This window comes from Chaetura pelagica, unplaced genomic scaffold, assembly GCF_000747805.2.
Source record: "Chaetura pelagica isolate M959 unplaced genomic scaffold, ChaPel_1.0 scaffold10, whole genome shotgun sequence".
Taxonomy (NCBI): Eukaryota; Metazoa; Chordata; class Aves; order Apodiformes; family Apodidae; genus Chaetura; species Chaetura pelagica.
The window spans coordinates 8912742-8936143 of record NW_009952263.1 but is presented as its reverse complement, the minus strand read 5'-3'; the positions used below and the strand labels follow the sequence as shown (position 1 = coordinate 8936143).

The following is a 23402-nucleotide window of genomic DNA, read 5'->3' as shown; positions in this document are numbered from 1 at the left end:
ATATGCAAAGAGGAAAACTGCAACATGAGCTTTTCTATAAGCTGCTGTCTAGGTGAGAGGATAATAGTGCAGAGGAGAGACATGAATTGTCATGCACTCTTGTCTGCCTTTTTGCTGTCCCTCGTGGATACAGTTGGGATTTTTATCCCGTCAATTTGTTTTGCTACAGAATTAAGGCTTCAAAATGTGTTCTGGTGCCTGGGATTCCCCTTCCCAAAAATACTGTTTGTTGCATGAGGAAAAAAAGGGGGAAAGTTTCAAGTTTGGTCTGTGTAAGATACTCTTTTGCTGAATGCTTTTCCTGAGCAGAAACCTCGTGGTGACTGACAGCATAAAACACGTGGCAATGTGAACTGTACTTAGTCATGCAGTCCACTGTTAAGAGCTGGTTAGTAGTTTTTAGTCTTGAGTGCCCAGTAGTGCAGATTGTGAGCCCTCTGTGGTCTTGAAATGAGAATTTTGTCTGTCTGTGATATGGAGATTTCCATAACCTTAGTTCCCCAGGGAAATCCTCATCTGTGGGGCACTAGTGCAGTAACACCAGCAGTGGTCCTTCTGGGCCAGTATGAAACGTTTGTGTTGTGTAGGTGAGGAGATGCAAGGAGCTCAGTGCAGAAGTCGGGGTTTTTTCAGTACAGTCCACAGCAGCTCAGCAGTCTTCTAAGCTGGAAATAAGATCTCTTGACTTGGTCCTGTGATTTGGCTGATAGATTCATCCTCTAACTGGAAAACATTACTTCCCTCATAACTGGAAGGCAGGTGTTTGCAAGTCCCAGTTGCAGGAGGGGAATGTGCTATCTTCTGGCCAGCAGCTGCTACATGAACAACAAGGAGCAGGCTGGGTTTTAGCAAAGGTATGAACCTCATGGCATTCGTAGACTTACATCTGCACTGACTGGCAACTGGGGAAGGATGTATATTGGATTTTCTCTTGCTTTTTGCAAGATACTGGCACTGTCTTCAGCTGAGTTTTCAGCAGCTTTCAGCCGACTGTCAGTCATTGGCACAGCACTGGGCAGAAGCTGTGGTTCTTCTGGTGGGAGATAAAGCAGTTAAGTGGTGGTGGCGTGAACACATGGCACAGCTTACTTTGCTCAGAGTGGGGTGAAAAGATGGATATTGCTTGTTTGTGCTGTGAGATGTCTCTGACTATCAGAGTGGCCACTCTGGGACTCCCTCGTGACCTTGCACAGAAAAGCAGGGATCTGCTCCTACTCGGCCATCTGCAGCTAAGCCTTGAGTCTTGCTTTGATATTGGCAGTAGGGATGTGATGAAGGCTTTAATTCTTCCTATTAGGCAGATGTTGCTATTTCATGAAAATTTCAGAATTATCTCCTATCAACACTTAAAAGCTGAATTACGTCAAAGAAGCCCCTGGACTATCCATTGCATGAATTTTTATAAACTGAAACTCAAAAAAATAAGAAACATTGAGTATTATATAAGAAAGCAAGCAGTAATAAAAACTTGGGTGTCTGACCTTTGTACCTTTCAGAAATGCCGCTGGATCTCCTAATTGCAGCTTGCTTTCCAGGTCATCAGTTTGACTTCTTCAGTATGTAATTCTCCCATAAGGTTTGGCTTTGTGGATGTCTGACATGATCCACATGTCTTCCCATGTGTTTTTTAATTCAGTCCTGGTACTTTGGAATAAATGCTGGCTGGAGTCTGAGTTGCGTAACACTGAAGTCTGAATTACGTTCAAATTTCAACTGTGTTATCAAGAAATGTCAAGTTTGCTCAGTGATAGCTGCATCCAGACTTCCTGAACTGTGCGGTGGAATCAGGCAGATTTCAGGCTTTGGAAACTTCTGGTGAAATAATGAATCCATAGTAGGCACACACTGCTTAAATAGCCATTTCTGTAGTTGACAATATCAGATCTTCCAGGTACTAACTTTAAGTTTCACTTGGGACTGCAGAAGGTATTAGGACCTTAACCAGTGTCTGTGAAGTTGTCTGAAATCTCTTAATTTTCTTCTGTGGCTGAGACCTGAAGCTAGTACTCAATTTTGTGTGCTTTGCATTTTATTGTCTTTTTTTTTTTATAAACATCTTTCCCCAGCAAGGTCAATTTTTACTGTTAATGGCTCTGTGCCTCTAAAATGAGCTGTGGAAATATGAGCTATCTTTTGTCCTGCCTCTGCATTTCCAGTATAAATGGATTTAGTAAATGCTTCTTCGAAGTTGTGTTAGTGCTGGCACCAGTAAGACCTTGAAAGGTTTATCTTTAACTTTCTGTATCGGGTGAAATCTGAATGCTCAGTTCAAAAAATTGCAATATTCCTAGGATAGTTTAAGCAGAATGAATAAAACTTGAATAAACCCAAGACTTGTGTTTGTGGAAGTGTTTAAATATCTTCTTGCTGCAGTTTTGTTTTTTTTCTTTTGCTTGTGTGTTTTTTTTCCTTCTGCTTTTTACTTGTCTGCAAATGTAAAGCTCCTGTAATTGAAGATTGTATCCCAGTTGCACTGCCCATGATTTGTCAGCCACATGCTATTTTTAGCTGGCTGTTTAGGATAACCTTCCCATGGCTGCTGACTCAGTGTCAGTGAGTACCAGGTGGTTACTGCATCTTCTGAAAGAACCTTGCTGTAATTTTTTTTTATTATTTTTTTAAATTGGTTTCCTTTTACAAAAATGTATGTTGGTTAGTCTTAACAGTTCTGTTCAGAAAATATATGCTGTCCTAATTAACAATTGCTTATCGTAGTCCTTTTAATACATATCTAATAAAGAAGTTAGGTTCTGCAAAGGAAGACACATAATTTCCACTTCCCTGTCATAAAAAAAAAAAAAGACCCAGAACCAAAAACCTAACCAAACAAAAAGCTCAACAAGCTGTATTGGCTCATAACATACTTTAAGCCAGCCTCCAAAGTGATGGAGGCAAGAGTGCCTTGTATGTTGTCTAATTGGTTGTGCAGCCTTTGATTGATGGGAAGCAATTTGGTTGAGCATCAGCTGCAATTGTAAACTGTAAGACCATGGCTGAAATGATTCATGTGCAGCAGCAGGATCTCCAGACTGAAAGAGAGGCTTGTATTGACTGTGGCACTGTGCATTATTTAAAGGATTGGTTCTGTGCCATTGAGTGTCTGAAGCAATTAACTGCTTCTCTCTGCTGAACAATCGCCTCCTTTTTTTGTGAGTTCTCAGCATCAATAATGACTTTTAGGATAGTTTATTTTGATGACAAGACAAATAAAAAATCAGTCTTGCTGTCTTTTTTTTTTTCCCATTCTTGTGATCTTTTTTCCTTCATATGAAATAAAGAAGTATTGAGAACACCTTGGCATTTATAGTGTTTTTATATTCTTCTAGGAAATAATGGAAGAGTGTGAAAAAGTGTTATGTTTCATTTGTTTTCCAGCCACCCCTAAGGTTCAACAATCTGTAGACCTGGATGCCATGGTATTGCTTGTTTAAAAATCAATCAAACGAAAAAACCTCAAATCAGACTCCTGTTATTTGCCTGTGGCTTTAGTGCCTTCATATCTTAAACTGAGTTGGGCTTGGCTTCAGCAATAGCCTAAGGTATTGGTCCCAAGCTGGTAAGGAGCAGCCATTCCCCCAAAATGGTATTGGACCAAGCCCAACCTGGGCTCCTGCAGCTCTGTGCAGGTTGGCAGAGCCCTGGTGCAGGGGCCAGCAGAAGTGAGGCCCTGCTGCAAAAATGCATAGGAGCCACGAGTCCCACATGGCCTTGTCAAAGTGTTTTTCCCAGAGATGGTTGGGATGGGTGGGAGCTTTGGTGTCTCACTCCATTGGTCCTGGCTGGGGACACTTGCTGCAGCTTAGTAATGAAAGCTGCTTTCCTCCAATGACATTGCTGCCTCATTTATTCTTAAGTTAAGGAGCTTGTAGTTTTTAATTAGCATGAATGACAGCAGTCATGTCTTGTTTGTTCAGATCTTTTCATACAGCTGTAGGACTTACAAGAGAAGAAGTTTTGAAGAATTTTCTTCTGAAGTTGGGCAGCATTATGGGAAAAAGTGTACCCAGAATTATTTGTGTTGGTCTAGCCTGGTATTTTGGTTATTCCCTGGGAAGGTATCCAGGAGTGCAAGTCATTCATTCTAAAGTATTTTTTTAATCTGGGCAGCATAGAAGTTTCAAGTGCTGTTGAGAACTGCTTCATTGAAATATGGTATTTTGAAATCAACACATCCACCTTTGTCCCCTCCTTCCCTTGATGTGTAAGAGTTTCTTGCCCATTGTTTTTCAAGACAATTTGGCTAGCCCTTCCCACGAGGGAGAAAGACATGGAAGGCAGGACAGCTGGGCTGAGCTTTTTGAAAGAGTGAAAAGTTAGATTGAGGAGTGATGGAAGGAATTGAGGGGTGGTGAGTTGAAAAGGTGGTTTGGGAAGAGAGAGTGAGCCAGTGATGCAGTGTTACCAAAACTACTGAAAGTGACATATGGCTCAGGAACATACTGTTGTGGTCCAGCTGCCTGCAGAAAGGACATGTATCTGCTACCAAGCAGGAGTTGCTGGTGTACAACAACCAGGCCTGTCCACAAATGTTACTTCTTCAAAGGGTTTAATTTTTCAGGGGAACTGAGAATCTTTGGGGTCTTATTTGCAGTGAGTCCTGAATGGGAGAGGTGTTGGAATTGCAGGAAGAGAAGTAACTGAGAAATGCAGTTTTGTTTTTCAGGCTGGCAGCCTCGATGGTTTCTTCTCTGTGGTGGCATTCTGTCCTATTATGACTCTCAGGAAGATGCTTGGAAGGGTTGTAAGGGAAGCATCCAAATGGCCGTGTGTGAAATTCAAGGTAAATAAGATACAGCCCAATCATGTTGCATCCAAGATGACATTACAGATCACAGAGCTGTTTGGTGGCTTGATTTGTTATGCGTTTGTAGTAACTCTATGTATATACCAGGTTTTATTCTATAGTATTTTCATAGAATCATAGAATGTTAGAGCTTGCAAAGGTCCTCTAGAGATCATCTAGTTCAGCAACCCCTGCCAAAGCAGGATCACGCAGGGCAAGCCACGTATCCAGGTGGGTTTTGAAAGTCTCTAGATAAGGAGGCTCCGCAGCCTCTCTGGGCAGCCTGTTCCATCACCCTCACAGTAAAGAAGTTTCTCCTCGTATTGAAATGGAACTTCCTATATTTTAACCCATTGTTCCCTGTCCTACTACTGGGCATCACTGAAAAGAGACTGGCTCCTTCCTCTTGACACCCACCCCTCAGATATTTATAGATATTAATAAGATCCCCGCTCAGCCTTCTCTTCTCGAGACTAAATAGCCCTAGTTCTCTCAGCCTTTCTTCATAGGAGAGATGTTAAAGTCCCTTAATCATCCTTGTAGTTCTCTGTTTGACTCTCTCCAGTAGATCCCTGTCCCTCTTGAACCGGGGAGCCCACAACTGAACACAGTATTCTAGGTGTGGTCTCAACAGGGCAGAGTAGAGGGGGAGAATAACCTCCCTAGACCTGCTGGGTATTTTGAAGATGTTGAGAGAACTACAAGCCTCTAATATAATGGGTATTCTACATGCAGGTGGATCACTGTTTTTCATGAGCTGTGGTGGAACATCACACAGTTTCAAATGACTCTCCATAAGCACAAAGCTGAAGCCAGAAATATGAATAATAAACTAGGTCTGCTCACTTGTGCTGGATTACTTTCCACATCTTTGAGTTTCAGTTATGGGCTGGAAAACTGAAGGAGAAGCTTGCCAGAAGAGGATGCCCTTTCTGTAAAGACTGCCATATGATACTGTGTTATCACAAACCTGCCTCTCATAGCCTTTTGTCCCACAGCTGTAATTGTGTGTGTCCTGTCTATTCCCTAAGTCATAAGAGCACTCATAAAATGGCAGTGAGGCAAGTCTGGGATTGTACATTCCTCTTCTTTTGACGTGTCACCTAACATATCTGCTGGGAAGGGCTAACAGACTGATCTGAAACCTATCTTGCTTCCAGTTCATCCTGCAGATAACACACGAATGGACCTGATCATCCCAGGGGAACAATACTTCTACCTGAAGGCAAGAAATGCAGTTGAAAGGCAAAAGTGGCTGGTTGCACTGGGAACTGCTAAAGCCTGTCTGACCGACAGCAGGACACAGAAGGAAAAAGGTAAGAACACCCTTTTTGCTGGCATATACTATTTGTTTTTTTATTTCCCCATCCTTGCCCTAGTAGATGTGCACACAGAGAACTCTGTGTCCAACCTGAGTTTTGGGTCTTTGCTGCCAATAAAAGCTAGGCCGTGTGGGAATTCTAGCGAGAAATCTCAGGTGTTAACTCTTGGTACAGGGATTTGAAAACTTTGGCTTTTCCTTAAAATACGCTACGTATAAATAATTGAAAAGCCACATGCCGATGGGTTTTTTAAGTATAGGAGTGAGTAGCTCCTGGCTATGGGTCACTGGGATACAATCTCTGCATGAATCTAATACCCCAACTTCATGCAACTCTGATAACCCAACCTCTCATAGCAGTGTCTCCTGAGCTTTGGAGTTCCTCAGTCCCTTTCTGTCCCTGTTCTAACTGGGCTGTCTAGTGGGCTTCAAGAATTCCCTGGTAATTAAAATAAAAGTTTGCAGTTGTTTTTAAATATGCATACTGTTGTTCAGACACTGAAATCTGATCATGGTCAGGCTATGAAAATTAATTCACTTACCTTTTTGCTTTCACCAACAATCTCACTTTCACCCCATGAAAGCCCCTCTGGCTTTGATACGTGTGGTGTTATTGATGAATCAGTGTGACACTTCATGCCTTAATTTTTGTGTAACCTCGGCAAAGTGCAGAAGATGGGGAAAACAGTGATCCTGAGTAAATGGGGGGACAAGCACTTCCTTTCCCTGAGATGAAGAATCACTTTTCCTCTTAGCCTTGTGTGCATCTTCACCAGGCTTTGCATCTACTGGATCAAACTGAGTCAGAACTGAGCAGAAGATGCTACTGTGGAGTCCTGCACAGATTGGGGATCTGATGTGCAGTGCTTCAAAGCAGAACAAAGTTGTATCTGTGAACTGACATACAGTATCACAGGCTGAAAATCTAGTGGTGTATGTGCAGAACTACACCAGGTTAGTTTTACTATAAGTAAAATTATTTTGTAATTCTGCGACAGTAATGTAAAAAGATTATTTCTGAAAAATCTCAGATTGACTGTGAGTCTGATCAGTTCTGCACTTTTCAATACAAGGATCATATGGACATACTGGAGTGAGTCCAGCAAAGGGCTGCTAAGATGATTAAAGGAAATAATCTGGTGGGAGAACATAAAAAAGGTGGAGCTAGACTCTTCTCAGTGAATGGACAAGAGAGAATGGGCATAAATTTAAATACAAGCAACTCCATTGAGACATGAGCAAAAATATTTATATTGTGAGGATGAAGGAGCACTGAAACAGGTTGCACAGAGAGGCTGTGGAGTCTCCATCCTTGGCAGTGTTCAAAACCTGACTAGACATGGTGGCCCTGAGCAATGTGTTTTGGCTTTGAGCAGGCATGTAGGACTAGCTGGTCTCCAGAAGTCTCTTTCCAACCTCAGTCCTTCTGTGATTCAACAATATGTATTATATCCTGTTCAGTACAAATGTGTTAGTTTATCTTTTTAGTTTATCTTTTCCCTCCAGTGTTTTCTACCCAGAACCCTGATCTTCTAATTCACAGTGTAGTTCCTTGCACCTTAAACTAGGTAATGAAAACAAAAAATTTTATCTGTAGGAATTGCATCCTATTTAAAAGGCCTGCTAAAGTCTGGTGTTCTGTACTGGCTTTTTCTTTGTGTCCTAAGTCTAGGACCATATTGCTTCTGTCTACGATGGCAAATAATAAAACAATATTCTACCTGTCAGGAGTGTAGTTTGTGGCCAATCCAACTCATCTTTTTTATTTGATAGAAAATGATTTGAAACGAGAAAGCGTTGATCAAATTAGACTGGATGATACTATTTTAGCAACTTTGCAAAAAAAATCATATACTACAAAATGGATACAATAAAAATAACTCTTATTTTGTTTCACTTTCAGAGTTCACTGAAAACACAGAAGCCTTGAAGACTAAAATGTCTGAACTTAGACTGTACTGTAACCTCCTCGTTCAGCAAGTGCATAAAACGAAGGAAGCCAGCATTTCTAATGTATCAGAACGAGAGGTACAGCTCTATTTATGGTGCAGACAGCATCTGTAAATTCTTGAGCACTGTGAACTCTTCTGGTTAGCCAGTACAGTGTTTGCTCACAGTTGCTTAATATTATATCCTCTTTCTGCAGAGAACCTATAGGAAATAACATACCTGTGGGAAATAATTAATTTCCACACCTGTGGAAAATAAACAGTTCCTGTTTAAATGGATCAATACTGTATTGTTGCAAATAACATTCTCTTTGTTGGGGTAGCAAGTAGTGAGATGAGATATGATATCTGTGATCTAGGCAATAACATCTCTGTAGGTGATCATCTGTATATGATGGATGGAAAAAGCAAAAGAAACTTTATAAAAAGATAACTTGCAAGAAGTGCACATTTATCTGTCCCTGAATCATTAATACCCTGCTCAACAAAACACTTCTGTTCTCAACAAAAACCCTTAAAAGTTCAAGAGGCAATGCAGATCACAAAAAAGCAAAATTGCTAGAAAGACCTGCCAGATTAGTCTCACTTAAGTTAAATTTTTAAACCTTGCAAATCTTCCTAACTAACAAGCCTTATTTAAGAGGAATCTCCTAATGAGAGTGATCTGCCCTTTGCTTTGAGAGAGAAGGATGTGAAGAGGGATACACGTCAGTTCCTGGAGAAGCTGGTGGATTTCCATGATGCCTCTTACTGGATTGATGTGACCTCAGGTGCAGGACAGACAGGCAGAGCACCTGAAAGTTAATAATTTGTATGTCCAAACCATCTCTGTAAATATGCCTGATAAACTGTTTATGGTGAATTAACAGTGTAGAAGTTTAATGTAGTATATAAATTACTAAAAGGTTATGTTGGAATTTGCAACTCACAGATGTTGACAATGAGCGAGTAGTGGTGTTTATCCAGCTCATAGTTCACACTTCTGGGAGAAAACTTGCTTTCTCTGATTTTACTGGCATTTAACTGGATATATTGCTAAAAGCATTTCAGTATCAATAACTGCACTTTGCAGAGATGAAGAGCATTGTGGCAATGTGATACTTTATTCTGCCTATTTTTTCAGTTGCAATAATTTTTTTTGTTCACGGGAGTTTTGAAATTATTATCTGCAAATGATCCTGTATCTATACAATTTGTTTACTTTTCATTTCTCCTGTCAGAAGTGTCTTCTGGAATGCCATTGGTGAATACACCAAGGTATTTAATACATTTTTAACACCAGACATGAAGAGGCATCGCTTTTAAAATGCAAGCATGCTGACCTTGTAGCGAAAGGCTGATGAGAGGGGGCATAGTCCCCTCAGAGCATTCTCAGAGCAGCTGACACAGCTGACAGTGCACATTTTTATTCATCTTGAACAGAATTCATGTCTGTAGCAGCTGTGGGCTTTGTAGATTGCTCCAAATTGATCTTCTGTCCTGAGTCCTTTCCAATTCGTTTCTTCCCACAGAGTGCGATTGATATGGGAGCTCTGTTAAAATCAACCTGTGATACCTTCCTCAAGACTCTGGAAGAATGTATGCAGATTGCAAATATTGCCTTCACTTCTGAGTTACTACATCAGACCCCACCTGGATCCCCACATTTAGCAGTGCTCAGAACAAATAAGGTAATGGTTGGTATCCTCTTTTCTCAATCTAGACATGGATGCTAAGGTGCCCTTTGGTAAAATAGCATTTGAAAAAGTAGGGAATGCATTTTCACTTGTATTACAGCTAGTAGTCCTCCACTGGGACATACTCTGCTATCGATTGTGGTTTGCAAGTGAGGTCAGGCTGTGTTTTAATAAGCAGTGACCAGTCTCTTAACTTTTAATGACAAGTGAAAGTTACTGAGCATTAACTTTCAGGGCCTGCTCCAGTTGCAGACAGTGATGCTTCAAAATACTGTGGCTGTATGGCAAGCTAGTCCATTGTGGAAGCTCACAGTAATTACTGCTCCTCTAAGCTGCTGCAGCAGCAGATCCGTGAAGCTGATGAGCTTTTCTTTTTAATGACAAGGTCACTTTGTTGAATCCACAACTACATACAGAGAACTGGAGCATTTCTGGCAAACAGCAGATTAAGGTGTATGTGGGAAGATAGATGCATCACAAAGTGAGATTACTTCACCATACCTGGTATTTGGCCTCACATTTCTTCTGTCTTTTCATATTTTTTTTTCATGAGTAAATAAAACATCGTTGTGAGGAAATACCACTGCCACATGCTGTATGGTCTCTCACCTGGCACTTGCTACCTAGCTTCTGAAAGTCTTGAAAGTCTCCTGGTTTTCATTTCTTTTTTTTCTTAAATTTCTTTTCAATATTTTAATCATATAATAATGTAACTTTTTAACATCTGTCTGTATACTGCCTCCAGGTCAGAGAACTACTGAGTGTGTGCTTCACTTTTCAGCTTTTTTGCTCACTGCTACTTGTGTTTGATAAAATGTGAAGTTTGAAAAGCATTATACTGTCTTCTTGCTTTAAAGAATATTCTCCCTCTCCACTCCTTTTACAGATAAAGCACTCTGTCTTGTCCAGTCACACCTCGACAGAAAGGTATCATAAAAGTCTTTACTGTGAATCTCTTTCTAGTCTGTTTCCAGTAGAGTCTGTTCTTTCTGTATTTTTACTCTAATATTACTAGTAGTTGGTGGAGGAAGGACTATATTGCTCTGAGCTGCCTACTTGGAAGCAGACACAGCAAAAGGGAGCTGGCTCTTTTCTTTATCAGCCATTTCCCTTATATTTTTCTCAGCCATCCACTTGGTGACATTCTAGTCAGTCACTAGCCAGCTCTCTCTTGCTTCAGTTTTATTTCTTGCATCCTAGGTTCCACTCCATAAGGTCATAAAATCATTGATGAAGAGCAGGCTGTGGTTTGTGGAGTAGATGGCAAGGGTATATATTTTAAAATACAAATGAGGGGATATTATTTTAGCTAAAATACCTGTGATTTTCTATTTTTGAAATCAATTACATATTTTTAATTGTATCTCTTTTTAATAAAGGTCATTGTAAATATACTCAAACTCTGTAAATTGAGGTTGAATCATTAATCTTACTTGCTGCAGAGAGCTGACTGGTTTCTTTTATTATTTTAGACAAGTTCTTTTGCTGAGAGCAGCCTGTGACAGCCTATAATTTCTGTCAACTATATTTATGTTGTTGTTATTCTTTTGTTTTTACAGGAAAGAGCTTACCGAGTAATGTTTTATACACTAAGCATTATTCTTTGCCTTTCTTCAGGCAGACAGAATTAAGTCCCTGTGAAAATGGCTCTGTAAAACCAGAAATTAACCTTCAAGAGCAAACTTTTACTGCAAGTCTGGAATGTTTAAACTTGGAAGCAAATGAGGGGAGTGGCGATGTTTCTGTTGAAGATGACATAGCAGAGGGTTTGGCAGGTAAATAAATGTACTGTCTGTTACCCAGAATCATTACTTCTTAAGGGTAAATGGAGGGAGGTGTAGGCGGCCTGTGATGCTGCTGATACCTTGTTTCCCAGGAGAGGGAATGTCAGTGTATTTTAATCTGATATCTGTCCATTGTACAGTCTTTCCAGCATAGCGCCTGCCCTTACTGATAGCTAACTTGGGACTGAATGGGGAAGGAAATTAAAAATTCTTTTTGTTTGTTTGTTTGTTTACACAAGTGGAGTCTCCTTCTAGATGCTGATTGACATGCGTAACAGTGCAGCCTGGCAGAGCTGGGGATCTTCTTGCACTTTGGACAGACATGTTATTCCCAGGGGCCATCTGCTGGGAATGCTGGCACCTCTGCTAGTATATGGGGCTGCATTGTCAGAAGGGGGACATTGAAGTTTTTTGTGTCTGTCTGGGAGGGACTGACCTTGTAGTTGCTCTTGATCATTCTGACAAATCTTTACAGAAAATTAACCCTTTTTCTGCAACTAAGAGTATACTAGAAAACACCTTATTTCTTCTTTTACCTTAGCAACAGCATGAAACTTAAATTTGTGGGGAAATGTTGAATTAGTTCAGTATAAAATTTTATCCAGCATAGCTATCTTGTTAAGGATTGCAGAGCTTAATTTTGTTCAATCTATACAAGTCACATATCATTTCTGCTTGTCCTGTTGAATGGAGTGTATCATTCTCGAACAGCAGCTTTCTCTGCCTGGCCATTATTCCAAAACATAAGTATACAGTCATTGAAAACACCTAAGTTTTTAAGCCCAAGTTAATGAACATGGTGATTTTGCTCTCACACAGGTTCTCTTTAGAGTGTTTTCCATTTCTGTGGCTGGTGTTGAGTTGAGTGGCAAGTCCCCACAGAATAGCATGCATGTGTTGCCATTTAGCGTAATGTATGAAGAATACAGTGCTAAAGCAAAGAGATCAAACTAGTTCAAGTCAGGTTGCTGGTATCATTTAGCTACTGTAGTGGTTCTGTTGGGAAAAAAAGAAAAGCCTTCCCTCTCTGGGATACACATATTTGAGTTGCAGAGTTTTGTTGGCAGTGCAGGGTGGAGTAGGATGAGCAGTGCCACCTGTATGGGGTGGGCTAACCCGGCCAGCCTGCAGCCGCTGTATTTGGGTGCAGCCTGTGAGCCCGGGCACTTTGCCCTGTCTCACATACTCATCCCTTCATCTCCCCTCTATTAAGAGCAGTCAGTCTTGAAAAACAATCAAGCACTTAAGGCTTGTAAGAAATTTCTGTTTGTCATTTAGAGCCTACAGTGTTTGAGATGGAAATTTCAGAGGACCCCAGGCTTTGTGCATAGCCCTGCTGTGGAGTCACTGCAGTCTTGTGCTGTTTCTCTACTCAAAAGCCTGTTTATCTTGGTGAAGGACAGATCAATGACATCCTTCAAACTTGAATTCCTTAGCAGAGTCACTTTGCTTGTGAATTAGGTATGGCTGAGGCAAATTTTTTTCTGCCCTGAGGAGAATGAATGAAGTCTGGTTGCTGTTACCAGGCGTGCATGGGTTTTTTTGCACCCAGCACCAGGCTTACTCAGTAGTTCTGCAGTGAACTGCTGCAAGCTGGCTTTCAGACTTCACTTGGAGGAAGAGAGTTCCTTGCAGCTTGATCTCTTCAGCCAGAAACTCAGTTTTGCTTTAGGTCTGTAATCTTCACTGGCACTTGAAAGTATTCCTTTCCTGAAGAGACAAGGTTCCCTGGAAAACCTTGGATGCTCGTTTGACAGTCTGGCAGCAAGATGTGCTGTAGCCATGGCTTGTGAGCTGCAGATGCTGTGAATCTATCAGACTTCATTTTCCTTTGGAGGTGCCTGTGTACTGCTCTTTTTCTTTGAAACAGATGTGCTTGACCCCAAAAGCAAAATAAAATAGACCACAGTGAGGAAGAGGCACATGGATCTTTTTCTGGGAAACTTTAAAGATATTCATTGCAATCGGGGAGGACACAGTAGTCTTTGATATCTTAGCAGTATCCATCTAAGCAGCCAGTTTACTTACTTCTCAGAAGGAGCAAACAAGTAACTATTATTCTTTTGCTTTTGAAAATTCACTGTGCCACTTTATCAGCAGTGGGAAAGTTACAGCCACATGGGAAGTAATCTTTCTTTCAAGGAGATGAGTTTGCTCCCTCCCATTTTTTCAATGCTCTTCTCTCCTAAGGCTGTCCTTGCTGGGGATGTGTGGGCTCACCTACATTGGAGCCTGGTGCTTGGTTTGTCTGAGTAAAGGAGATGGGGAGCGACTGGTTGAAGTGTGATCTGACCACCTGACAGACCTGTGGTAGAAGTCATGGTGCTGGCAGGGAAAGCTTTTAAACTTGCGTGATCCAGATATTGAAGTGCTTGCCTTCTAATAGAAATCATCTTGACAAACAGGAATAACAGTATGGGTGCGTGGCTGTTTTCATTTTCTACTTCTGGTTTTGTTTGTTGTTTTTTTTTTCCTGTGTCCTATAAATGTAAGGCACTAAAGAAGATGGAGACAACAAGCTGCAAGCTTCAGAAAGCTGTGGTGCACACCAGTTGCTGCAGTCAGAAACAAATTCTTTAAGTGGATTGACTCTGTGTGAGGAAGACAGAAATGAACATGAATCTCCTACTTTCTTCAGTATCATGAGCAATAGGTAGTACAGATTTCAATTAAAAGGATTATTGAAACTGTATTAAGCCTTTAATTGACTCATTTTTAAGACTCTTGACTGTAAAGCTGTATTTGCTGAGATTATTTAACAAGGCTGCATGCAGCACAGTAATCGAAGAAGAGATCCTGTGTGGAATTAGTTGTACAGAATGGAGTGAGAGGTTTTTTCCTTGTTTGTCATGGCAGGCCTTGCTTGCACACCACCAAATGTGTATTTTCTGCAGTCACTTACTTTAACCTGGTAGTGATGCAAAAGTCCTGTTGGTGGTTCCATGTCTATAAATATTACCTCTATGCAAATTAAATGAGCACAAAATGTAATTTTGCTTTTTGATGTTGCACAAAGAAGTTGTTAAGGTAATGATCTTTTCTCCTTGTCCTGGATACCAGGTTCAGTGATATTGAACTTCGGGAGGAGGAGGGCATACCAACAGAAGAGTTTCTGGAGTCATGTTATGCAATTGTGCCCGTTCTGGGTAAGCAGCTGCTTCTTCTCTTCTGACTCCTTTGGACTGCTGCCAGCTTTGAAAAAAGTTGGAGCAATTACTTTTTAATTACAGAATTAATTTAATCACTAAAATGATGTGGTAGGAACAGCTCCTATCAGAAGAATCCATTTGACTGGTACCAGAAGATACTTCTTAGTCCTTGACTTCATAGAGGATCCACTCTTATTTAGATGGGACCCATGTATAAGCTGTCTGGAAATCCATGGCTCTATCTGCGACAGCAGTTTCTTCCTCTCAAAAGAGCAGCATGGATGCCTTACATGTCCAGCACAGCTGACAGCAGCACCAACGGCGGTACTATATACTTGATTTTTCCAGACTTCTATCTCCAGCTAGTGGAGCCACCCACAGGCTTGGCCCCTGCATCTAACAGTGCATGTGAGGTCCCTGTGAACGTGCAGTCTTTCAAAGATTTCCAAATTGTACGTTGGAGTATTTTAACACTTGTACCAAATTGGGGGGTTGGTTCTACACCAAAGACGGTCTTCAGTTTAGGTCATTCATTTAGTATTCTCCCACCATCTAGGAAGACTTTTTAAGAGTGTAAATGAAATTAATTATTACTAATAAATGAGGACTGAAAAAAGACACCATTTTAAACTATGATCTTTTTTTTCTAGACAAGCTGGGACCAACTGTTTTTGCTCCTGTTAAAATGGATTTTGTAGGTAACATTAAGGTAAGGTAACAGCTTCTTTCTAGCACTGTTGTTTGTTTTTTTAAAAAAAACAAAATACCTATTTTGGGTGCTAAAGCTGAAGAATCTTTGTTGTAGGAGTCGATACTGGAAGGCTATTTAATATTTGATAATGCTACCATCTGTCGCGTCAGAAAGCTGAAATGCCCCTGATTCTGTTCTTACAGTAGATGCTGCGTTTAATAAATCCAGTTGTTGTGGGTCAACTTACAAAATACTTGACCGACTTAAAGTAAAAGATCTGTTACACCTAATGAATATGATGTTGATTCTGAGCTGAATAGGTTGGAGGTCGTGATGGTAGCAATATTGACTTTAGACTGTAAAACAAACAGGGGGATTAAAAAGAAACCCTTTCCTCAACTGAGTACAAGGAAGTTACTGTGTAACCAAGCAACTTCTCAGTAGGTTGGGGCAGACCCTGCAGCCTTGGATCTCCCAGCTCCAAGACTGAAAAGTGTTGAAGTGCTGCTTGTCAGACAAGGTTTGTTCATAATGATACTTTTCTTAGCATTTCTTTCAAGAAAAAAAATAATAAAACAATAGGAAAAGCAAAGCCTATCTTCTGAGTGTCTGATAAGGAACACTGCATACATTCAAATTTGTTTAGTGCAAAGTAAGACAGGTATTTGCTTATCTTAAGTAGCCTAAGAAAGAGGTAAGAGTGCCTAAGCCTAAGGTACCTTGTCCAGTAGCCACTGAAAGACTGAAAATAGCAAGAGAGAGGAATGCTGTTTAAAAAACTAAAACCTTGAATTTTTATTGTCAAGTGATAGGCAGCTATTCCTTTAATGTAGAAGAAGAATCTGTTTATCTGCCCCTTTTAAAATTTTCTCTCTTGTTTTCGTGAGGAGTTGTGTATTACAAAGTTTGGAATAAATTAAAAAGCTTAAGCATGCTGATGACTGCTAAGTGTAATGGAGAATTTGCACCTTAGCAGTTGTCAGAAGGTGCTCTTGCTTCCACTTGAAGCTCACGGTAAATAGGACTTTGCTTGGAGAACAGTTTGAATCAAGCCCTTTCCACCACTGTGAAGCATGCCATGCGAGCCTAAAGCATTTTGTCAGACTGAAATGGTAGGGTCCGTGTAAATCTTTGACTGAAATTTTTTTCTTTGCATTAGCCAGATGGCTAGCCAGATGTGTCTGGAATGGTGCCTTGGGAAAGGATGCCCAAGTGTGATGTGGTTGGTGATTGGTGGTATTCCTTTGCATGGAAGAGTCCTGATAAATTGGTAGTGTTTATAAGACAAGCCACTGTTTGACCTTAAAAGCCTAAAGCTTTGCCTCTTTTTTTTTTTCTCCAGAAAATAAACCAGAAATTTATAACCAACAAAGAAGAGTTTGATACCCTTCAGAAGATAGTGCTCCATGAAGTGAATGCAGGTGTAGCACAAGTTAGAAACTCTGCTACAGAGGCTCTCTTGTGGCTAAAAAGGTAACAGCCTCCTGTCTACTTACACTGTGAACTGCTGAGGTGCAATGAAGGGCCTTTCACCAGAGCAAGTGTATGTACATGGAGCAAAGTGGTTACTTTCCACAGGCTGCATCAATCCAAACTGGCTAGGTTCAGGATTCATGTGTTGCCTGTGGCTGTGTCACTGGAACTTTTCCCAAAGGACTGAAAAAGTGACCATAGGCAATCTTTGTTTCCTGTAGAAGTGAAATTCCACTGAGTGGCTGATCCTGCTGGGCCAGGACTTCAGGCAGGTGATTTCTGGCTGTAGCAAAAATGTTTTAGCAAAGTGGTTTTGCTTGGGCAAGGAGAGAGACTGGAGGAGGTAGCTTTTTTAATGCATTAAATTCAGATTTAAAATGACACCTTATTCTGACTTCTCCTGTGCTTCCGAGTTGTATTGCAACTTTGGGGGCTTTGTTATGTTTTGCATTGCTTTGTTCTTAATGTGTTTTCTTTTCTTTCTGTGGCTTCATCCTGGCAGAGGCTTAAAGTTCTTGAAAGGATTTTTGACAGAAGTGAAGAATGGGGAAAAGAATATCCAAACAGCTCTGAGTAAGTGCCATTACCTTATTCTTCATGTGCTTCTCAATTTACATATTTAGCTATTTTCCTTCTCATTTAGAACCTCTGATGTTTTGTTTTTTCTTCAGTGAGTAATGATGCAAGTAATCTCAAATACAACTTTTTTGAAAATCACATTTTTTAAAATGACTGTCTTCGAGCAGGTTACTAGATAACTGGTCAGTGTTGATTGAATAGCAGATAAAGATTCCTTAACTGGTATACTTTTGACAGGGGAGACAGTCATATCTTAAGGAAAAAAGTGCTTTGTCTCATTCCAGCAAGAGTACTCCCAAATTTATAGTTGCTGTAGTGTTATTTTTTTAGTTCCTTCTGAGATTGGCCATTGCTCTTTGAAATCACCTTTTCCCAGTATGGCTGTGAATTATTTGTATCTGTTAGACAGGAGTTTGTAACAGAAAAGAAGGAATTTTTTCCAAGTACATAATTTCTGACACGGAGTCAGGCTAGTGCCCATAAGAAGTATAAAACAAAATTCAAACCTCTCTTAGACTTGATTTGGTTCTTCCTGAGTAAGATCCTCTCTACATGCTAGCACTCTAATGTTATGATAATCCCTTAAAACTACTTTAAAACAGCTCTTTTTAAAGCTTTTTTTTTTTTTTTTTTAAATCTTCTTTTAAACAACTAAGCAGTTGCCCTATAGGATTAGTAAAAAGAACTACACCCAAGTATGTAAGCAGCTCTTGGAAGAGGGACTGTAAATACACTGCTACCAGATGTGGTTGTTAAACAACATGGGACGTCAGGGCACTTGCTTGATTTTCTGAGTCTGAAATACTATTTGAATTGCTCTCTGTCCACAGCAGAGCCGTGCTGCAGTTTTTTTTCCTCATTCCTTCCTTCCCTTTCTCCTCCTGAAAACTCTTCCATATCAGTATCACCATAGCAGCTTTGATTTACTGTTAGTTTCTTATTCAGGAATTACTGTGCTGAATCTCAGACCCCACCACAGAAATCCCAAATCCATTGTCTTTTCAGTCACAACTTTGGTCCTCAGAAGTAGCGATTATTTGCATTCTGTATCCTTAAGTTGTCATTTCTAAGCTCTAAGTTGTCTGTGAAGTGAACTGAAAACTGACATACCTCTGCCTCTTGATGATTATATTTTTTTCCTGGAAGACAATGCTTATGGAAAGACGTTACGGCAGCACCATGGCTGGGTCGTCCGCGGGGTCTTCGCGGTAAGTTCTTACCTCGGTTGCTGACAGAGCTGGGGGTCTTGTTCATGTGATCTTCTGGTCTGTGTAATGAATAAGCTGCGTTAAAATTCTAAGCATTAAAATGAAATAGATTACTTTGTCAGACTTTATTTTCAAGGTGAAGATTGTGGTTATCACTGTCTTTTCTATTGGGCTTTCTGGAGCCAAAACAGACTGATCACGCTTGCGTGCGCATTTTTTTTAGTATCTGTTTTTCAGCCTATTCTTGCAGGGCTATTAAATGAAGACCTGAGAGGTTTAGGTTGCTTTTTGATGATTTATTTGTCTTCAGATGTGAACATTCAAGAAGTGTTAGAGCAGAATGTGTCAAGGAGTTGAAGTAGAATATATTGGGTAGAGGAATTGTTTGGTTTTTGTCCAGTCTGGCAGCTCCCCCTGGTGTCTGTCAGTGGAAATTATCACTGAAATTAACAAAAGGAAAAAGGAAAGCCTTGCCCAGGCAGTCATGAAAGAGACTTTGATTGGGAGAAGCAGAAATATTGAGGAGAACCTTCTAAAGAGCGTTTTGAGAATGGGGCTTCAGTGCTGGCTTGGGAGCTTCCCTAACAAACTACTTCATTTGAATTTTGTATGTAATTAGTTTCTAATATATGCTATTTATTTGAACAAAAAATGATACACAGACACTTCCTAAAAATAAGCCTCTCTGAAGATGTATTCAAGTGAGGATCTACACAGAGTAGATAAAAGTAAAAAACGTTAGCCTCCCTTCTAGTTAAAAACCTTAGCATGTGCATTCACACACAAATACATTAAATCTATACAATCTAAGTGCAAAAAGGGATGTCTTAGAAGTTTTTCATGGCTTTAGTTGCTTTTTTTTCCTGTTGTTCTGCAAATCTAAAAGCTTTGGTTCCTCTCCCAGTTAGCCTTACGGGCAGCTCCAACGTACGAAGACTTTGTGGCAGCTCTGTCTGTAGAAGAGTGTGATCCTCAGGAAGAAACATTTTACAAAGGAATGCAGAGGGACCTCAACATTTATTTACCAGCCATGGAAAAGCAGCTAAATATCTTGGACACTCTCTATGAAGTACATGGTTTGGAGTCAGATGAGGTGGTATGACTACAGTAAACTACGTCTTAAAACTTCAGGGACTGTGTCTGTTAACAAAGATTTCTTTAATTTTGTTTTATTATTTTTGGACATTGTATCTGTTTTGCTGTACCTTTTCAGGCGGGAAGGGTGTTGTGAGTGTTTTTGGGGAAGGATATGTATGATTTTTATTCTTTTGTTTTGCTTGTTTTGTGTTTAAATGCAGAGGTACTGTTTCTCTTTGGGTCACAACTATGTCCATGATTAATGTTTCTGACTGTTTCTCTCCTGCCTGTGCACTTCCTCTTCTCTTCACCTCATAAAAGTAACAGAGCAGAATTTGGCTTTTGCTCCTATACCTCAGGAGAGAGCTGCTAGTGCAGCAGAGCCATTGGAATGCCACTACAGAACCCATGCAGCCACTCCTGGCTCTGGCTTTCCCATGCCCTGTGCCCACTCCCTGCAACAGTATAGAAGGACAGAGGTAACAAGAGTTATTGCTACCCTGGCAGCATAAAAGAAGGGCAGCTAAATGCCAGCTTATAAGGTATGCAGTGAATAATTTGGTTTGAAGCTTTCTACTGCAGCACCTCCCCAAATATTACAGACATCTTCACCATAGCTTATGTGGCTGGTGATCTGAGCTTCCCCAGGAACCAGACTTTGAAACTGGGTGTCATGTTCCCTGACCAGCTCCCAGTATCTACCACAGTCTCCCTGTCAGCTGCTGCCAATGGGCCACAGGTAATTTGCTGGCACAGACTGACAGAGCCCAGCTAATTTCAACAGTGCTTTACACAAGAAATTGAAGGTCCATCATCCTGGTTTATTAGGTTTTGGTAGGGTTTTCTGTTTTGGGTTTGGGGTTTTCTTAAATCAAATTATCACAAAACTGTAATATTTGTTTTTAAACCAAATACAGCTAGAAGTTTTAAAAGCAGATTTCATTAAAGTCCTTCTTAGGCTGCCATTATAGGCAGAGACTTCATGAAAGTGGACATGAAATGAGTGTAGGGGAAGTTAGAATTTATCATGAAGCCTTTACACACGGGGTCAATTACAAACCTTAAAATCTGAAATTACATAGAAGTGACTAGAAATTAAGAAAGTAAAATTTGCCCTTTTCCCCATTTTGCTGATACAGATAAAAGTGTTCTGCTTAACACTGCTGCTGTTAAAAATAATAAAGAAGTCCATATAGCTAGTGATATGGTTAAGGACAAAATTCCTAGTTGTGCTGATGACCAGAAGGCTGGCTGTGAATTCTTGGCTGCCCATTCAAGGCATAAGCAGATCTCTCAGTGAGGACCTAGGGCTTAAGATGGCTTTGTGCAAAGAGCTGAGTTTTAATCATGTGCAGAAAGAGAGAAGACTAATGAGGTACTTAGAATTAGTAAGGCTTTGTAAATATAGGAGAAACCAGTGTTGCCATACTTGGCTTTTGCTAGGCTGAAAACCATGTTGTCAGTAAAATGAATGTACTGCAGGCCTGCTGCCCTGCATCACTCTGTGATGGGAGCCTCTCTGCGCACCAAATACTTCATCCTTTCTAAAGAGCCTAGCATTTAGCTCTAAGAAGAGCATAAGATGCTTGTAGAAAAGACCAAACATCACACTTAATGTATAAATCAAGATACTGGGACTCTAATTAGGCATTTAAATAGTGTGACTTCTTTGTTCCAGTCATCTTCTCTGAATTGTACCTATCAGTAGTTCCTACATACTCCAAGAGGAATCAGAAGGACACTGGAGTTTTAGCTTTTTGGATGTTCTTAATTTAAGTTGTATGTATTTGTTTGAGTACAAAGTTAAAATATTGACTAAAGTTCCATTCAATTATTTCACTACTCACAGTGATAAAAACGCAGCAGGAAGCCTTTGGGCTTCAGCCATCTGCTTCTTTTAAGCATGAATGCAAAGAAACCATTCCTGTAGTGAACCAATCAACTCCACACTGTGTGGTTTCCTTCAAGGTTTTCAGCTGTTATGTGGGAAACTTTGCTGTAACAGTTTTTAGCCGAATGCTTTGGGAAGGTAATAGGGACCACATTTCTAGAAAATATCAGCTGGGGTATGAAGAGAGCAGGAAGAGATCCCTCCTCTATAGAAATTAACTGTCACATCATGATGAAAATTACTTTGCTTTTTGTTCTAAGCTCTTCCAGTAGCAGGAAAGCATATTCAGCACTTAAAGCCTTCGAGGTATTTTTGAGTTTTCTATTTGGTTTTGCCTTGTTTTTTAACTAGCAGGAGAACCACTAGTTTGTTAGTAGTGCACCAGACCCAATGTTTGATGCATAAAGTCAGGAGGGTTTATTTTATAGGCAGAAGACTTAACAGCTTCATTGGTCCATTAGCTTCAGCAATTACTAACTTCTACTGTTCTTCTTTCTTCTAACAAATAGAGAGTGATTCACCTTGTATATCATGTAATCAGCATGGCATCCTGCCTCAGAGCAGACTTTCTCATCTTGCTCTTCTGTGTAAAGCAGGACTTTCTGAACTCTGGAATTGGTGCTTGAGAACATTCTTAGGAAACTGTGGCTTCAAGAGACCCCTGTGTGCTTGTTGTTAAACAGGAGACTTGTAGAGAAGGAATTTATCAAGGTCTTCTTCTCTTCAAAACTTGTCCTTCACTTTGCACTGCTCTTGCAGGGCATTGAGTTCTTCTAAGACCTATGAATGCTATATTTCCAGTGAAACCACCACTGAGAAAGAAACCCATACAGCATGTTGCAGAGCTGAGCTCCAAGTTCAGGGTGCAATAGACCAGATATCCAAATGGAAGCAAATACAATTCTAGACAATTCATGTCTTTCTTTTCCTGTGACATCAGTTTCGGAAACAGAGAGGATTGCTTTTTATTTTAATAATTGTAGAAAACAAGCAACTAACTTTTGACCTTCAAATTTAGAATTTGAGAGGTCAGTGTTTTCTGTTTGATTTGTTTGGTTTGTTGATTGGTTAGGGTTGTTTTGTTGTGGTTGTTTTTTTTTAATGGCTGACATTTAGGAACAACTGACCTGCATACTGATAGAGGTCTGTGTGACTCTACGATCACAGCACCTTTGCACTGTATATTTTACATGAACTGCTTTGGTTTCTTCAGTCTAAAGTTTCCTTCCCTTTAGAAATGCTTTTGGCTGTTTTCTTCCATGTCTAACAGAGTTGCATATTCTCAGGGATTTTACTTAGCCATGGCAAAATAAGGGTAATTGCAGTCTTAACGCTAGACGAGTAAGGCTGCTTTTTGTTAAATTAGTATAGCTGGGCATGGAACAGTGTATGACACTGACAGTGTCCATCCAGTGCACATCCTTGCTGAGACATGGTAAATCCCAAAGCAATCCCATAGAAGTGCTACCTAGTGCTGAATAATGGCAGTCAGCATATCTGAGTAGAGATCACACATCTTTGCAGTGCTGTTGGCATTAGAGCAGAGCTCTGTTTCAGTAGAGTTCTGCTTTGCAATGGGAGGCTTTTATTTATTTATTTTTGTTGTTTTGTTGGGTTATTTTGAACAAACTATGTTTTGGAGACCCCTCTGCTGTTTTTAAGACACCATATTCAGTTGCATATTGAAGTGCTGTGACATGACAACTGTAGAATATCAACTGGATAATCAAGTGCTTTAGTGTAATCTGAAGGAGTCATTGAAACATCCCATCTCACCACTGTTGTGATATGGGTCTCCCTTTAACAGATGCACTTAAAGTT

At 40.2% G+C, this 23402-nt stretch overlaps 1 protein-coding gene across 1 annotated transcript in view; it reads left to right on the top strand.

The window, feature by feature from the left end:
* Positions 1 to 19715, top strand: part of PLEKHA8 (pleckstrin homology domain containing, family A (phosphoinositide binding specific) member 8) — a 25794-nt gene extending 6079 nt beyond the window's left edge. Inside the window, exons 2-14 of the mRNA XM_010007636.1 lie at positions 4664 to 4780; positions 5944 to 6099; positions 8008 to 8132; positions 9565 to 9723; positions 10616 to 10656; positions 11347 to 11504; positions 14007 to 14166; positions 14574 to 14659; positions 15313 to 15371; positions 16696 to 16826; positions 17329 to 17399; positions 18552 to 18613; positions 19518 to 19715. Of these exons, the coding sequence (XP_010005938.1) occupies positions 4664 to 4780; positions 5944 to 6099; positions 8008 to 8132; positions 9565 to 9723; positions 10616 to 10656; positions 11347 to 11504; positions 14007 to 14166; positions 14574 to 14659; positions 15313 to 15371; positions 16696 to 16826; positions 17329 to 17399; positions 18552 to 18613; positions 19518 to 19715 (1523 nt within the window). The remainder of the gene's footprint in view (positions 1 to 4663; positions 4781 to 5943; positions 6100 to 8007; positions 8133 to 9564; positions 9724 to 10615; positions 10657 to 11346; positions 11505 to 14006; positions 14167 to 14573; positions 14660 to 15312; positions 15372 to 16695; positions 16827 to 17328; positions 17400 to 18551; positions 18614 to 19517) is intronic.
* The last annotated feature ends 3687 nt before the right edge of the window (positions 19716 to 23402 follow it).